Below are 18,017 nucleotides of genomic sequence, written 5' to 3' on the forward strand. Positions count from 1 at the left end.
GCACTTATACCACTGGCTATATCCCTGGGCTCCTATTGGAAAATTACAAACAAAATATGTTTTTCTTTTTAAAAGATTTTAAAGTTACCAATTCTACTATGTGAGAGCATAAGGAATACAATGTTCACCACGTAATTAATCTAACTTTCTGCATGTAAAAATGTTTACTGAGCGGAATAATTTTGAACAGCAGTGATAGTGATCTTTCGTTGATATTTTTTTCACAAATACACCCAAGCCCCAATTTGCCACTCATAGCCTCCTCTTTTGAGGTGCATTTATTTTTCTTTCTGTCCTTTTTTTGCAGCATGAAAGTTACTAGGAGTTTCTGTTATATTTACCTTATGTTATGATGCTGGTAAGTTAGTGCTTGCTGTGCAGTGCATGCAAGTGTTGCATGATTCCTCAGCTAGTTATTTACTGGAAAGGACACTGCAGTCAGGGCTGGAGCAACAGAGAGGGAAGACTCTTTGGAGCAGTTTGCATTTGGATGAGGAATTTGTTGTACTGGTTTTCCTCCCACTTATTTATATTTATGTAGTTTGCTATGGAAAAAAAAGTCTTCTAATATCAATGTTATCTCTCCTCCAGAGAAAAGAAAAAGGAACTGGAAGAGCGGTGACTCACATTCAGTTTACAAGCTGGCCAGACCATGGGGTACCTGAAGACTCTCACCTGCTTCTCAAGCTGAGAAGGAGAGTGAACGCTTTCAGCAACTTCTTCAGTGGCCCCATCGTAGTGCACTGCAGGTAAAGACGAGGTCATAAGGTTACTTGGACTAAAGCAGACACAAAAAGTTAAACATCATGTGGTTTCACTTATTGAGAAACCCACAATATGAGTAAATTAGAGAGTATAATAAAGGAGAAATGGCAGGAAGCTGGGAGAGGAACTTTCTGTAGTTGAGGAATGATAAGAAGAGAAGAGGGGAGGTTGGGGGAGGGAAGGAGGTGGAAAACGATCAAAAATGATATAATATATTTATATATATCATATATATATATACCAATTCTTCAAAACAAATGTAATTGTTATGTATCATCCACACATACCCTTAAAATTAATAAAAAAATAAGATTGTGACAGTAGGTGTGCATTTGTGGGTCTACTTAAATCTTTACACCTAGCTAGGTGTGGCCATAGTTCCAGCAAGCTGGGAGACTAAGGCAGGAAGGAGGCCCACATGCAAAAGCCCAGTCTGGGCAAATTACCAGATCAGTGAGATTCTGTGTGAAAAATAAAAACAAAAAATGGTCAGAGATATAGCTCAGTATAAAGTCTCTGGCTTCAGTCCTGAGTTTAGAACAGAGAAGAGAGAAAGGGGAAGGAGGGAGGGAAGGAGGGAAGAGGAAAGCCAAGCCTTACAAGATGGAGTATTAGAAACATCCTCCCCTTTGGCTATTTCAATTTTGGGAGGCATTTCACTAGTAAAAATAGGTGGTTATTTTTTAGAACAACTTTTATTGTAAATTGACACTTTATAATTGTATGAATCCATGGGGTTCAGAGTAATGTTAAGAGACAATTACATTCTTAACTCTGCTTCATCTTTGACCACTTTTCCACTCACTTCCTTCCCCTGCGCATGCCTGCAATTGTTTGTTTGTTTGACCAGTGCTGGCGTTGGGCGCACAGGCACATACATTGGAATTGATGCCATGCTGGAAGGCCTGGAAGCAGAGGGCAAGGTGGATGTGTATGGCTATGTTGTGAAGCTCAGACGGCAGAGATGCCTCATGGTGCAAGTGGAGGTAAGTTCTAACTTTTAGGGACTACACCCACTCTGGTTTTGGGACTTAAATCTTTTGGGGACAGTAGTAATGATTTAAAAGAAATCTAAATTCTTCACAACTTCAATCAGTTCTGTGAAAATAACTTTACCTGAATTTCTTGAAAACTAAAACATGTAGTAATACCAGTCACACATTACCAGCATTACGTATTAATATCTCAAAGTATTATGGATGCTTTCAGTATCTGAAAGCTTAAAATACATTTTTAAAAATGAATTATCCTTTACAAACATTAGAATGAGGAAAATGATAGCGCTGAAATCAGATTGGGCAAACTTTCATAAAATTAAAGTTGAGGAGACACAATAAAATAGGGGTCAGATGACTAGTTCTTAGAACCAGAGACTCAAATCCTGGGTCTTAAATCTTAATTCTATGCATCTCTGGACATGTTGGTAATATTTCTTTGTCTCAGTTGAGTCACAAGATAGAGATAAAGTAGGACTTAACAGGTTTATAACAAAAAAGAAAATAAAAGTGAAGCGTGTGACAGGTTTGTGACACAGGCAATGCGTCTGGTAATGGTAAGTGACAGTTATTATTGGAAATGTCTGTAATTGACCTGGCAAAAGGACACATATGTATTTACTCAAGTGAAGCACTTGTAAATGTGCATAACTAGAAACAGGTGCAAGCATGTTCCTTGCATTCAGCATCGTTAGCACATCAAGGAATTGGAAACATTTTAAATAGGTATCAGTAGGGGAAGGGAAGAGCAGAGTGCAAATGTATGGACTGTGTCTGATAAAGGCCATGCTGCGGCTGAAAGGAATGATCTTGTTCTGTAGCTACCTGTGTAGCTTGATGCTCAGATAAAAACAGGTAGTACATAAAGTCAACAAAGGAAACATATAGGATATGACTTGTTAATCTTTACAATAACACAAAACAGTGCATAATGCTTATAGGCTTATAGATAAACAGATGTTAGTTTAGAAATATAAAACAGATTATTAAGTAGAAAAAATGAACCTTTTTGAGAAAATTTAAAATAGAATAGAAGGATAGAACAAAACTCAAGGAACTAGAGGTGGTAAAGAGGCTCATCAAAAATAGGTCATTTACTTAAAAATATTCTATTCAAATAAGATACAATAAAAAGCTTGAAGTTGGTAAATTTGGCTTTGGTATATAAGATCTTCCTAAATAATTTTCTATATTTTAAAAAGTTCTAGAAGACTTTCAAAATGGATCCTATAGAATATCAACTTGTATTTTTCTGACATACTGTGAATTTCATGACAGATTTTATATTATTACTTTTGGTTACAAATTCAGTAACAGTCACTTAGGAGGGTAACAATGTCTCTTTTCAAAACTTTTAGGCATAAGGTAAAAGATATGCAGTAGATAATGGATGCACTATTTGGGAAACTATTTTTTCCCAGGAAAAAAATGAAAGTGGAATTTTCATAGATACTAAAAGCTTTGTGAGAACCAACTTCCAGAATATTTATATGTCACAGTTATCAATCCTTTTTTTTTCAAAAATTGTCCCCAAATGGGGCAACGCATGTTTTATTTAAATATGATATATGGAACTCTATGTTATCATCAGTTAATTATCTGTAATCTTTTGATATCTTAGGCCCAGTACATCCTAATCCATCAGGCTTTAGTGGAATACAACCAGTTTGGAGAAACAGAAGTGAATCTGGCTGACTTAAATTCACATTCATATCTACATAACATGAAGAAAAGAGACCCACCCAGCGAGCCATCTCCACTAGAGGCTGAATTCCAGGTACTGATACTGGTAGCAATAAATAAGTATAGTAACTTATATGAAGTGCTGTTTTCTAGGTGTTTGCTAGGCATGCAACATAGTCCTTACATCTCGTCCTCACCATAGCCGGAGGAGCTCAGATGAGGAATCCAAGACACAGAGAGTCTGAGAGAAATGCCTGAATCTGCACAGCTGTTATGTAGGAGACTTGCTTACACCCAGAAGTCTGATTCCAGTGCTAACACTTTAACCCTTCCTCATTAAGCTGGTATAAATAAACTGTCAAAATAATAGTATATAGCCATGAAATTGGTCTGCCATAGGCAATATCACATCTCACCTTTAAAAAGTGCATCTGGTTCTAGTTTATAAAGGAAATAATTAGAGGAGTTTATGACTGCTTAGGAAGTTGAACTGGCTGGAGCTGGCAGACAGAAAGTAAAAGATAATAATGTGTGTCCTATCCTATTTATTAGGCAATTATTCTGACAGTTAACTGAGGATGTAGTTCGCCATGATTTCAGAGAGTTGGCATAACTATCCTCAAATTGTGTAGCTGTCAAATTTTGTAATTTTTCTCTTTCACTTGTGATTTCCAGTTTATTGAATCTTTCTATACACGGCCAGGCTGGTCAGTTCAGACAGTTTCATAAGGCCAGGAATGCACTTTTAATTAGATGCAGAACCATTTAATGTTCAGGATCAAAGTGGGGCTGAGGTGGGGGATGAAGGTGGAGTGGACAATAATCACCAAGCGACTCAATCTCCCAGAAGAACTATTCTTGTAGATAGAATTGGCAGGGACAAGGTAGTCTTAAGCAGAAGAGCATTTCGCTGTTGTTTTCTGGTTTTTTCTTTTTGGTCTTTTAGCCGACAATATTTACTATAATCAGTACACAGCCCCTACATTTGCACATTTACTATTTGGTGATACTTATATATTAAAGGTGAACATTTGCATGGATAGTCACCAAAAGAGAGATTTTTTAATCAAATAAGTGTGATGAAATTTCTGTTGTGCACCAAGTACAATTCTAGAATCGAGAGTCGAAATGATTTTTGGGTGGACGAGGGGGACATAAGGAGGAGCATCATGCAAAGCCCAAGTAGCGCTGTAACTCTGGTGGAGGCAGTGAAATTACTCCATCTGAACAGACAGGAACATGGAAAATGAGGAGAGAGATGCAGATTGATTGGTAAATTAGATGATTGGAAGCTAAAGTAGTTCTCTCCTGATTACTTTTAAATATATAATATATTGTTAATTAACACATGGTTATACATAGGTCAACGCGTGTGTGAAGTGTACAACAACCAGATCAGGGTTACTGGCGTTACATTACCTCAACCCTGATTACCTTCCATTTCTCAAGAAAATACAAGGCAAGATCATCAAATAAGAGAAGAGCGGTTCAGGAGTTAGTAGGGCAGAGCAGAGCCTAAGGGGTAAGGAAAGGGAAAAAGTATGAAATATTTACCTCGATGTAGGAGACCACTTCAGATTACCAGAAATTATTGTTTGATAATTTGAAATTTATGACTATAAATTTAAGGGCAATCACTAATTGAATGGATTTTTTTTCCACAGCAACATTTGGGTCTCTAGGAGAGGGGCTGCTCATGTAGATGGCTGGGTTAATTCCGTCTAGATTTTGAAAACTGACTAGATGACAACAAGGAGGGGAAGGAGCTGAGAGTGTTTACACATGATTATAGTAGTGGATGGGAGCAGTGAGTTTGCCACGTGAAGAGCATGAGAGAAAGTAGATGAGAATGCTGGCTGCGTCATCCTTGTCAGTGTTGAAGGAACAAGAGGGATGATGCACCTTGGGAGGAAAAGCACACAGTTAGCCAGGCATTGAACCAAATAGGGCGGAGTCACCCCAAAATCGGTAATACCTGACATTTTCAGGTGAAGAGCAGTGGCTTAAGTTGGTCCAATATGATGGAAAGAAAATCAAAGTCATTGGATTTTTTGAGGATAAAATGAAAAAAACTGGCTTGCAAGTGGAAGCAAGGAGCAAAGTGAGCACACAACTCTTCTTGAGACTGTAAACTGGATGGAATGAGATGGGGAAGAGATAAATCAGTTCTTGGTGTTGCCTGCAAGCAAAATAAAGGGACTGTTGGGAGAAGACGATTAAGACCGATGAGGATTTGGTGATGTTAGACTGTGGACACCAGAGGGCAGACAGGAAGGCACTGATTAGTGAGATGCAAGGCACAGAATTGCAGATATCAGAATAAAGATCAGGCAATGTGCTTGCACTGACAGGTGTACACCTGTGGTGATAATTGAAACAAGCAGGGATTGAAGAGTGAAGAATCCTTTCTGTCTCAAGGGAGAGTGAACCATTAGTTTCATTGTAATCCTGGGTATTGTGAACCAGAGAGCAGTGCCTACCGGGTGATATCTCACAAAACATAAAATGTTGTGGTGTTTTCCAAAGAAGGTGGCTTTCCACATGGCTCATGATGGAGTTCACATGGCTTGATATTCAGTGACGATGTTTTTGTCATTCAATTACACAGCCATACTCACAAGCATATGTGTGTGTGTGTATGTAAAATCTTACTGAGTGGTACCTGAGGAGCTTTCTCAGAAAGAGAGAGAGGCAGGGAGGGAGGAAGAGAGAGAGAGAGAGAGAGAGAGAGAGAGAGAGAGAGAGAGAGAGAGAGAGAGAGAGAGATCCATAATCCCATTTGAGAACATATCCTAAGAATTTCCACTACATTCATCCTCTTCAATGTCCATACCACCATCCTCTTCAGATACCACCATCCTGGAGGTCAAGACTTTGCATCTTGTCCCTTGGGAAACATTCATCCAAACCATAGTAGATTGCAAGAACTCAAGGATAGTGTGGCCCTTTCTAAAAATAGAGGAATTTGGTTTGGCCCAAGTGTGGAAAATCCTAATAAGGGATAAGGCTGGAAAGACAGTCACAGGCATATCCCTCAAGACTTTTTACCCTATATTAAGGAGGTTTGCTGTGTTCTAAGGATGACAGGAAGCTGCTGAAGAGCCTAAGATGGGCATCTTTTATTTTGAGTTTTACAACGTTGAGATTCAGTAAGACTGACTGAAAGGTCCAGTTGTGAAATTGTTGATATTTTCCAAGTGAGAAAAGAAGATGGGCTGGATTAAGTAGGGAGAAATATATTATAAGAATCTGTGATCTTCACCAAAAGAAAAGATAGATTTTGGCACCTAACTACTCTGAGCAAGAGGGGCAGCAAGCTGGAACTACTAGATTTGAAACATCAAGTTTTCCATGACAGCAGTGTCTGCCAAGTTTCCTCCTGATAATTTAAAATTATTTACCATTAATTTTTCAATATGGGTAATAACTAACATTGGTCTAGTGCTTTCAGCTTATATAAGAATAAAGTCATACTACTTTACTATCAAGCATCTATTAACAGTGTATTTTATTAGACAATTTTATGTTTTAAGTTTCAACTCATCATGTCAAATATACTAAATACCTGAAAAGATTAAGAGGAAAAAATCCACTTTCAAACTTATACCTATGATTAGCAGTAAATTCAAATTTTACAAAAATTAATTAAATGCTTTTCCTATAGGGAGTATTTTATATCACAGCAATGAGTTAAGCTAATGTATATTTAAATTTTAAAAGAGTTTTTCATTCTACGTTTTTCCTCAGAGACTTCCTTCCTATAGAAGCTGGAGGACACAGCACATTGGAAATCAAGAGGAAAATAAAAAGAAAAACAGAAATTCTCATGTTATTCCATGTATGTGGTTATCTTTTAAATTTCTTGATATGAGAAAAAGTTAAGCTCTTTTTGCATTTGTTTAATGAGAGACACACATGAATGATCTTGAAGCAAAATTTCAACAATTGGTTGACAATAGAAATGTCAGTAAACTAAAATTTTAGTTATAACAAATTATCCGAACCCTAAGCATTTCAATGGACTTTTCTGGATAAACTGTATTCAGTGTTTTCTTTCTACCAATTATTTCAGAAATGAGTTTTAAGAAAGACAAAAACTTTGAATCTGAGAGACAAAGACCAATGTCCTCTTTTACTTTTTTTTCCTCTTTAGTAAAAAATGTACTTTGCTGTCCTTATGCTTTTTCCTTATCGCTTATATCTGGAAGGCTGGAAGTGCATGGAAAATACTCTGTAAATTACCAATCATTAAATTTAACAGATTAAAATATGTACAATTTTCATGACTTAAATTTTACTATTTAACAATATTTATAGGATCAAATTAGGTACTATGGTTTTTTTTTTTTTTTTTCAGCTGAACATACTGAAATTAGCACGGATAAAATATAAGCCAATCTGATAAACTAGACAACCAAATAATTCAAATCAGTGCATGGCTGACCTAGTTAATTTAATTTCTACAGAAGTCCCCATTGATATAGTTAAAATACAAAATTGATAGTAATGCAGTTAAACAGATCATTTGGCCAGGTTATTATAAATTTAAGATATTGAAAAACTAGGAGGAATTTTAGACTAAATAATTTTTTGGACTAAATAATAATCCATGACTCTTATTCAACAAAGACTTAATTTAATGTTAATAGGATATAAATGAAAAACAAAAGCTAAGCTATGAATTATTTTAAACTTTTATCAGCAGAATGATGATATTCCATGGAAATCTAAAGTATATGTATTAAAGACTAATAACCATTTGGAACATTATTTAAATATTTGATGTTTTTTTCCTGTAACCCTTTTGACACTTCATTTTATTCAAATATCTTAAAATAATTTGTTAATCAAAGAGTACTGAATTTTAGGTAATATTTCATTACCTTTAGATTAACACATTTAATTTTGAATTACTTTTTAATTCATGTCAGTCATGTAGAAATTTGATTATCTTTATTTTTAGTGTTTTTGATGTTGCTGAGAATTGGACTACATGTATGTGCTAAGCATGTGCTCCACCACTGATCTACATCCCCAGTCCTTATTAGTTTTAAAGAAAGACTCACTACTAATTTATTTTATATAGATGACTTTAACAGAGTGACACTTAAACATGAATTGGAAATGAGCAAAGAGAGTGAGCATGATTCAGATGAATCGTCTGATGATGACAGTGATGCAGAAGAAACAAGCAAATATATCAATGCATCTTTTGTAATGGTGGGTATTTATATTTCCCCAACCCAGGATACGCTAATGTCGTTGGTTATTATGTTAATCACTTTAGTCACTTCTCCATTGCTGAGACAAAATGCCTGACATACACACTGTAAAGCACAAAGGTTTATTTTGACTCACAGTTTCAGAGAGTTCAATTCATAGTTGGCCAGTTCCAAGGCAGAAATGGCAAGGTGGAAGGTATGGCAGAGGAAAGCTGTTCAACCCCATGTTAGCCAGGGAGCAGAGAGGGCAGGAAAAGCCGGGGAGACAGATAAATATCCTTCAAAGGATGCCCCAGATTCAATCACCTTTCACAAACCACATCTGTCAACACATGAAAATTTAGAGACATTTTACATCTAAGTCATAATAGTTATATTTTATGGTAAATGGGACTATAACCATATTAATTTAAAGAATAAAATTGGACCAAAGACAAATATATAAAAATGTTTGTTTTGACTCAGATACCAAACTTGTCAAAAAATCCAAATATATATATTTTTGTAATTAAAAATTTCACTCAGTTCTCCTGGACTATTAGGTAAATGTTTGTCACCTATATTTAGAAAAAATAAGCTGAATATTCAAACAAAGAATTTCACAAAAATATTGGATGTCTTAATTTTGATTCTGTTATTAATTAAGAATTATTTGCATAAATATATTATAGTTAGATACTTTTTCTTGGATGTAAGAATCTTAATATATTTCTGCAACACCATTGATGTCAAACTAAAGGATTGTTTTTCCCAATAGTTATTTTAAGAATTCACAGTTCTCTGAGCAATAGTAACAAGGCTTCACTTTTATTTTTTTTGAAAGAGCTACTGGAAACCAGAAATGATGATTGCTGCTCAAGGACCTCTAAAAGAGACCATTGGTGACTTCTGGCAGATGATATTCCAAAGAAAAGTCAAAGTTATCGTTATGTTGACAGAGCTGATGCATGGAGACCAGGTTTGCAATTTGAGGATCTTTTTCAAAAAGTCTGTGATAAAATGCACTTCTCTGTTCTTGGATTACTTGCTTGGTTGTTCTGTGACATTATTTTAATCAGTCTGTCACACAAGGGTCTTTGTTTACCTTCTGCTCTCCAGCCACTTGTTGACCTCTGTTATCTTATGTCTGGATTCTGATATCTCAGAGTGGCCCCCTCTTTAGTCTAGCACAGTGCTCTTAGATTACCAAAGACACAGCAATTTCAGTTTTACAACAAATAGTGACTATATTTTCTATTTTTTTCCAGATAAAATCTGAACTCTCTGACATTTTATGATAACAAACAAACCTAGTCTTCTATATCTGTTTAGTTTCCTCTTACTTTTATGTATTCCACATTCTCTGTGCTGATAGGTTTATAGATTGAGTCTTAGCACATGATTTTGCATGCTCAGCATCGAATCTTAATTTAATAGCATTCCATATACCTACATGTGTCTTCTCTTTTCTTTATCCTACTTGTTGGCAAGACAATATCCCTGAGAAAATTAACAATATTCTTCCTTCCTAATTCATATGTCATATTTATTGCCACAAAACAGACATAAACACACACATATATGTATGTATAATTATTTTTACCATTCATTAAAATTTCCCTACTAGTGGATCATCTACCACTTAGTTTTTAGTTTTACTTTTTCTTAGTAACTACCATGTTATTTGACATATCTCAACATATTTTAAGTCTTATTCAAGGTAAATGCTCATAAACAATGATACTGGCCAGTTTTCCATTACCAGGATAAAATACCTACCATACAAAACCTAAAGGACAACAGGTTTATTTTGGTTTCATGGTTTCAGAGGTTTCTGTCCATGGTTGGGTAGCTCTCAGGCAGAAGCATCATGGCAGAAGCCCATGGTGGAGGAAAGCTGCTTAACTCATGGCAACCAGGCAGCAGAGCAGTCATGAAAGGGGCAGAGAGGAAGATGAAGGGGCCAAGTGCCAGATGTAGTCTGCAAAGCCTCTCCCTTATGACCTACCCAGACACAGCCAGAACCGTGCTTCACTAATCTAGGCATCTCTCAAACTTACAATCAAGATCAACGGTCACAACGTGCAGTAAGATTTATATTTCTCTCTCTCCCTCTGCCTCTATGCATATATACATCCTCTCTATCCTCCTCTCTATCCCCTGCCCTTGTACATAGGAAATTGTTATTTTTTTTCTTTTTTAAAACAAGGAATATATATATCATATATTCAGCATGGAATTCCAGCCACTTTTCCCCTTATCTAAAATTAGAAAGTCAAGAAATGGAATGAAAGTATAGGTGGGAATGTCCAACACTGTTATCAACCATGGGTCAGTAGTAATTGTGGAAAGCAGTTTGCAGAGCCAGAACACTCCTTCATGATTTATTTACACTCCAGTCTCATCTTTTACTTATGTATTCCATCAACTTAGCTGCACACAATGTTGGTCATTAGGTTAGAGAGACATATTTCCAAATGTGAAACCCTCTTCCTTCAGGAAGAGTGGAGGGACAGCATGCCAGAGTTATTGGGGATGTCATGACCAATATCAACTCAATCTATAGATTATGAAGAGGTGATGATCAGGGTATGGAAGGAAGGAAGAAATCTTAAACACATACGTGTAGGAAGATCTTGATTATTGCTAGGTTTCCTTGACTTGCACAATGAAACTCCATGTTAAATGAGTGCTCACCATACTTACAATAGATTTTAGTTTTTATCGGCAGGTTTCACTTTAAAATACAACTAATAATTTCTATTTGATAGAAAATAGGGAAGGAAATGAAAGGAGAGAGATGGAGAGACAGAGACAGAGAGACAGAGAGAGTTTCCATGAATATTTTATATAGCAAACAAAGTTTTGTTCAAGTTGTTTAACCATGTTCTTTGTTCTCTAGGAAATCTGTGCTCAATACTGGGGAGAGGGGAAACAAACACATGGAGATTTAGAGGTTGACATCAAAGACACAAGTATATCACCAATGTATACTGTCCGAGAATTTGAACTGAGATATTCTAAGGTAAAAAAATATATATACACAATTTTGAGAATATTTGTTTTTGTGTAATTAATCTGCTAATACATAAAATATTTTATGTAAGCAAAACTACCATCTATATAATGGTACAGAAAAGTTGAAATATTTGAATGAGGGCAATTGTGAAGAATATGTGACCATCACACTATAAACTTCATTGACCCTCACTTGAGCTAATGTTCTGCTCACTTCTAATTTTAGAGGAAAGACACTCGAACTGTGTACCAGTACCAATATACTAACTGGAGTGTGGGCCAGCTCCCTGCAGAAGCCAAAGAGCTAGTTTCAATGATTCAAAACCTTAAACAGAAACTTCCCAAGAAGACTTCCACAGAAGGGAATAAGTATCACAAGAGTGTTCCCATCCTAGTCCACTGCAGGTGGGTGGTATTTATAGGACATGCTTTAAAATCGTAAGCCTGACTTCTTGCTTGGCACGTTGTCTTAAATTCCATTTATCTGGTGGCTTAGTTATTTTCCTTATTGCTGGAACAAAATATCCCACAGTCACAAGTTAAAAGAGAAAAGGTTTATTTTATCTCTGTAGAGGTTTCAGCTGGTACCAAGGTGGGGTGGCTTGGCAGAGGGCCATCACAGAGGAGAAAAAGTTCATGGCATGGGAGGTGGACAGCAGCAAGCAGCAAACACCAAAGCAAGTCTCCCTGTCCTTTTTATCCCATCCAGGCTACAAGCCTTTTAGGTGATGCCACCCATACCTAGGGTAGGCGTTCCCATTGCCCACACCCAGAGCTATAATAATTGGTGGACTAGTCCAGTACCACACACCTTTAATCCCAGTAGTACACCCTTAATCTACATTTGCACATCCTAAATCCAGCCACCTCCAGGAAGTCCCAACTATGAGTCCATGAGGATTTGGAGGCTCTCTAGATATGAGCCATAACACTTGGTGTATAAAACACGTGCTACAGTGGAAACCTGTTATGAAGTCACTATCTTAGTTATACTACCACAGCATAACAATGCGAGAAGTATAACCAAAACAATTACATTTTAATTCAGTAAATGTATGCTGTGGCTTCTTTACTTTCAAATGTCATGTCAATTTTGATTTCTCAGTACCTAATACTAAGCCAAGAATATCTCATGTGCTAAATGAACAAGTGAGTGCGTGGAAGGATGGATGAACAAATACATGGATGGATTACATCAAATATATGCTTATGCCAGTACCACGCGGTTTTAACACAGTACCCTTGTAGTATAATTTAAATTCAGGGGTTGTGATGCCTCCTCACCTACCTTTGTTGCCCAAAATTGTTTTTAGTATTCTAGATCTCTTCTGGTTCCAAGTAAATTTTAGCATTTGTTCTCTAATTCTGTGAGGTATGCTGTTGGTATTTTGATTGGGATTTCATTAAATTGGTACAATAATTTTAGGAATATGGCTATTTTCACTATGTCAATTCTTCCTACCCAAGAGCAAGCAATATCTTCCCATTTTCTGATATCCTCTTCAATTTCCTTTTCCAGATAACTGTAGTTTTCAGAGTAGATATCTTTTACTTTGTTAGACTGATACCTAAGTATTTCATTTTTTTAATGCTGTTGTGAAAGTTGTGGTTTCCCAATTTCTCTCTCAGTGAGTTTATTATTTATGTACAGGAATGCTATTGATATTTAAGTGTTGATTTTGTATCCAGCTACACTGCCAAATTTGGTTATTATATCTAGAAGTCTTTTAGTGAAGTTTGGGGTCTTCTATATAGAGTATTATGTCATCTGCATATAACGATAATTCAACTTCTTCCTTTCCTATCTTTTTCCTTTTACTCCTTTTTCTTGCCTAATTGTTCTGGCTAATGTTTCCAGAACTGTATGCTTTTTTTTTTTTTTTTTGCATCTATTGAGATGATCGTGTGATTTTGCTTTCCTTTGGCTCTATTGATATTGTGTATTACATTAAGGAATTTGCATATGTTGAACCATCCTCTCATTCCTTTGATGAATCTTACTTCTGATGGTGTATAATCTTGATGATTTGCTGCATTCTGTTTTCCAGTATATTACTGAGCACTTTTGCATCTTTGTTCATGAGGGAAATTGTCTTGTAGTTCTCTTTTTTGGTTAGATCTTTCTCTAGTTTTGCTATCAGAATAATACTTGCTTCCAGGATTGACTTTAGCAAAATTGCTTCCCTTTCAATTTCATTAAAGAGTTTGAGGAGTATTGGTATTAGATCTTTTCTAAATTTCTTGTAGAGTTCAGCATTGAATGTATTAGGACCTGGGCTTTTTTTTGTTGGTAAGTTTGTAATTACATCTTCAATTTCATTGATTAATATTGGGTTATTTAGACTTTTTATATATTCTTGATTCATGTTTGGTAATTCACATATACTCAGGAATCCATTTCTTCTGTATTTTCCACCGTAGTAGAAGAAAGGTTCTTAAAGTACGCAGTGATCATCTTCTGGATTTCTGCAGGAACTGTTATGATTTCACCCTTTTCATTCCTAATTACATGGATTTGAGACCTTTCTTTCTTTTTTTGATAAGGTTTGCTAAGAGTTTATCAATTGTATTTCATCAAAAAGCAAGCCTTCAATTTATTGATTCTTTGTATTATTTTCTTAGTCCCAATTTCATTAATTTTTGCTCTAATCTTTGTTATTTCTTCCCTCATATGAGCTTTGGGCTTGACTTGCTGTTCTTTTTTTAGAAGCTTAAGGTTCTACATTAGGTAATTTATTTGAGCTTGCTCTGTTTTTCTAATATTGGAATTCACCACGATAAAATTCCCTCATAGGTCTGCTTCCATTGTGTAACATGGACTCTAGTATGTTGCACTGTCATTATCATTTTATTGTGAAAACTGTCTAATTTCTTCTTTAATTTCATGTGACCCATTGGTTATTCAGGAGAGTGTTCTTTAATTTCCACCTGTTTATGAAGCTCTTATGGGTTTCTTTTGCCATTGATTTCCAATTTCATTGCACTATAGGCTGATCATAGGAGTAGGATAATTTTAATTCCTTTGCATTTATTTAAGCATTTTCTATAAACTAGTATATGGTCTATTTTTGAAAACATCTTATGTGCAAATGAGAAGGATGCATATTCTGTTGTTGTGGGGTAGAACACTGTAGACATCTACTAAGTCCATTTGTTCACATGTATTGTTCAGTTCTGATACTTCTTTTTGCCTTTTGTCTTTGTTGATTTATTTGTGACAATGGGCTATTAAGGTCCCCCATTATAATTGTGTTGTACTGTTTGCTTTTTTGTGTTTGTTAATATTTGTTTTATATAGTTGGGTGTGCCAGTATTTGGTGGATATATATTCATTATTGTTATCTCTTGTTTTTCTTGTAATTTTCCCTTAACAAGTATGTAGTACCTTCTTTGTTTCTTTTGATCAGTCTTGGATTGAAATTCACTTTGTGTGCAAGTAGAATATCTACTCCTGCTTTTTTTCTGGAATCCTGTCACATGAAATGTTGTTTCCCATCCTTTGACTTTCAGTCTATGAATTTCTTTTTGAGTTAAATGTGTTCTTTTAATGCAATATATTCTTGCATCTTGTTTCCTGATCCACCCTGCCTGTCTGTTTCACTTAATTGAGATCATTTTCATTGATGGTTATAACTGATATTTATTGACTTATCCTAATCATTTTATTTTCCTTTTGTCAGTTTGTTGTCTTCCCCTCCTCTGTTTAATTGCTTGCCTTGCCTGGTGGATACTTTCTAATGGTGTTGTGGGGTTGTAGTCTTGTTTATCTCTTTCTCTTTTTTTTTTCTGGTACCAGGAATTGAACTCACGACCTCATCTTGCCAGGTAGGCGCTGTGCCGCTGAGCTAAATCCCCAGCCCCATTTATCTCTTTCTAAAATATCCTTCAGAACATCTTCGAGAACTGGTTTGGAGGTCATGAGTTTCTTCAGTTGTTCCTTGTCATAGAGCTATCTTATTTCTCCATTAAGTTGGAAAGAGTACATCAGTATGAGTTGGAGGTTGTTTTCTTGTATGACTTGAAATACTTTACTCTAACTTCGTCGTGCCATAAGGGTTTGTGTTGAGACGTCTGCTGTGATTCTGATGGGCTTTCCTTTATACATGATCTGTTTCTTTTCCCTAATAACAGATTTTTAATATTCTGTTCTTTTGCTGAATTTCTGGAATATTGATTGTTATATTTGTTGGTGTAGATTTCTTCTGGCAATTGCTAATTGGAGTTCTGTATTCCTCATTTATCTATATACCAAATTCTTTTTTCATGCTTGGGAAGTTTTCTGCCATTACTTTTGTGAATAGGTTTTTTATGGTGTTTGAGCTATCATCTCCTTTCTCACTGAACTGATCAAACTTACATTGTTCTTCTTTGCATCAATTTGCAGCTGTTGAATTGATTTTTCATAGTCCCTTGCTATTTTTAAGAAATCTTTCTTGTTGTTTGCTACATACAATTCTATCTTCTAGATCTGATATTCTGTCCTCATCTTGGTTCATTTGCCTGTATATGCTTTCAGTGGAATGTTTAGTCTCCTGGATACCTGTTTGAATTTGTTTCATGAATTCTATCTCTTTTCTATGTTGGACATTCATGCTTTCTATCATTTTCCTAAACTATTTTTTATGTGTGTCTACTCTGAATTCACTGAGCAACTCTTTCATTTTGATTATCTCTTTTTTTACCCAAGAGATTATTTCTGATCTGATTTTCTCCATATCCTCATTTATCTGCTTTTGTAATTCTGCTGCTACCATTTCAGAAAATTCAAGTTATTGGCTTCTGATTTCTCCTATCTCATTGTCCTCTGGACTTGCCTTGGGTGGTCTAGAGGTCTAGGATTGCATTTTACTTCTGTGTCTTCTCATTTTCTATTTTTTAAAATTTTAATTTGTTTTCTATATTGATGCTTATAAATTTCATATGGTAGATAGCTTTATCACTAATATCATGACTTCTCTGGAGGATGTCTGTTCCTCAGAGATGTCTTCTAGGTATAGGTGGACCATGGTCTTTGTGTCTGTCTCAAGATCCTACCTTCCCAATTTATCAGGGATGAGAAGCTGCTATCTATTTGGCTCAGTGCCTAGTTCTTTGGTACTGGACTATGGTAATGGTTATGGCTGCAGACAATAACAGTGTTGTCATACAAGGAAGAACAACTGATTGCAACATGTGTGACATCCTGGCTAAAGAATTACAATAAACAATTATAATAGCATCAAGCACTACCTAAAAACTGACAAACTGTGGTAATTATTAATTGGTACCTTTAACTGTAGGAGCAAGCGCTACAGTTATATGCCAAAATTCTACATAAATCAGGAAGTTGTATGAAGTGAAATTTCCCTGTAGTAGAGTGAATTTCCCCTATGAGGGAGAAATTTAAGAGGGATAAGGAACAAAACAGAGAAATAAATGAAGAGAAATATAGTAGAAACAAGGATGAAAGACCAAGGATGTTCACCTAAGCTTTGAGACATTGGAGAAGAGAACAGGAGAGAAAGAATGAAGGCAAAAGTAAATTGAAGCAAACCAGAAGGATTAGAAAGAAGGTTCACTCATATGAAAATATCAAAAAATCAAGGAAGGTGGTTGAGGAAAGAGGGAAAAAAGGTGGAAAATACAAACAATAAAATTGAAAACCTAAAGAACCATATAAAATGCTAGATAGAAAAAGTAAAACAAAGCAAGCAATGAAGAAAGAAGAAAAAAAACCAATAAAATTCCTCTGCTGGAATACCACAATTCTGTGGTAGTACCCATGTCAGATCCCAAAACTGTGCTGGGTAACCCCGCCAAGTCTGCAGTAGGATTAGTGGTGGTTGTGCGACTGATCTTGGCCTCCAGGTGTGGGGGTGGGCCGGTCTTCAGCCAGCTCCTTCAGGGATGTCCCTCAGCAACGTGTCCCTGTCACCCTACCCTGTTTGTCTCTGCGTAGGTCTCCCAGTTGGCCATGGAGACAGCCAAAGGCTGCTCGGTCCCACTTCCCTTTACTTTCCAGTAGGGGGAGTGGGGCCTTCCTTCTCATTGTCACACTGTTGCCCAAGGCTGCTTAAATCCCCTGTCTGCTTCCCTCTCTCATGCTGCTGATTTCAGGGCAGGAGGGATTGTGCTGTTCCACTCACTGCCTTCACTACTGCTGATGCCGTCCCTAACCACGTTGTTACTAGAGGTTCCGGTTAGCTGCTATGGCATATGACAAAGAGAGGGCAAGAGGCCGGGGGGGGGGAGAGAAAAGCACAAGAAGAGGAAGTAGAAAGAAGAAGAAGGAAGAAGAAGAAGAGGAAGAAGAAGAAGAAGAAGAAGAAGAAGAAGAAGAAGAAGAAGAAGAAGAAGAAGAAGAAGAAGAAGAAGA

General features: G+C 36.2%; 1 protein-coding gene across 6 annotated transcripts in view; it reads left to right on the forward strand.

Moving 5' to 3' along the window:
* Positions 1 to 18,017, forward strand: part of Ptprc (protein tyrosine phosphatase, receptor type, C) — a 121,819-nt gene that overhangs the window by 98,538 nt on the left and 5,264 nt on the right. For all 6 annotated transcript variants that reach the window (XM_013521946.1, XM_013521949.1, XM_013521953.1 and 3 more), the window contains 8 exons: positions 592 to 749; positions 1,616 to 1,751; positions 3,382 to 3,537; positions 7,191 to 7,281; positions 8,530 to 8,663; positions 9,489 to 9,623; positions 11,547 to 11,669; positions 11,889 to 12,067. In XM_013521946.1, coding sequence (XP_013377400.1) covers positions 592 to 749; positions 1,616 to 1,751; positions 3,382 to 3,537; positions 7,191 to 7,281; positions 8,530 to 8,663; positions 9,489 to 9,623; positions 11,547 to 11,669; positions 11,889 to 12,067 — 1,112 coding nt within the window. The remainder of the gene's footprint in view (positions 1 to 591; positions 750 to 1,615; positions 1,752 to 3,381; positions 3,538 to 7,190; positions 7,282 to 8,529; positions 8,664 to 9,488; positions 9,624 to 11,546; positions 11,670 to 11,888; positions 12,068 to 18,017) is intronic.

Source organism: Chinchilla lanigera, unplaced genomic scaffold, assembly GCF_000276665.1.
Source record: "Chinchilla lanigera isolate Chin_1 unplaced genomic scaffold, ChiLan1.0 scaffold00005, whole genome shotgun sequence".
NCBI classification, from domain to species: Eukaryota; Metazoa; Chordata; class Mammalia; order Rodentia; family Chinchillidae; genus Chinchilla; species Chinchilla lanigera.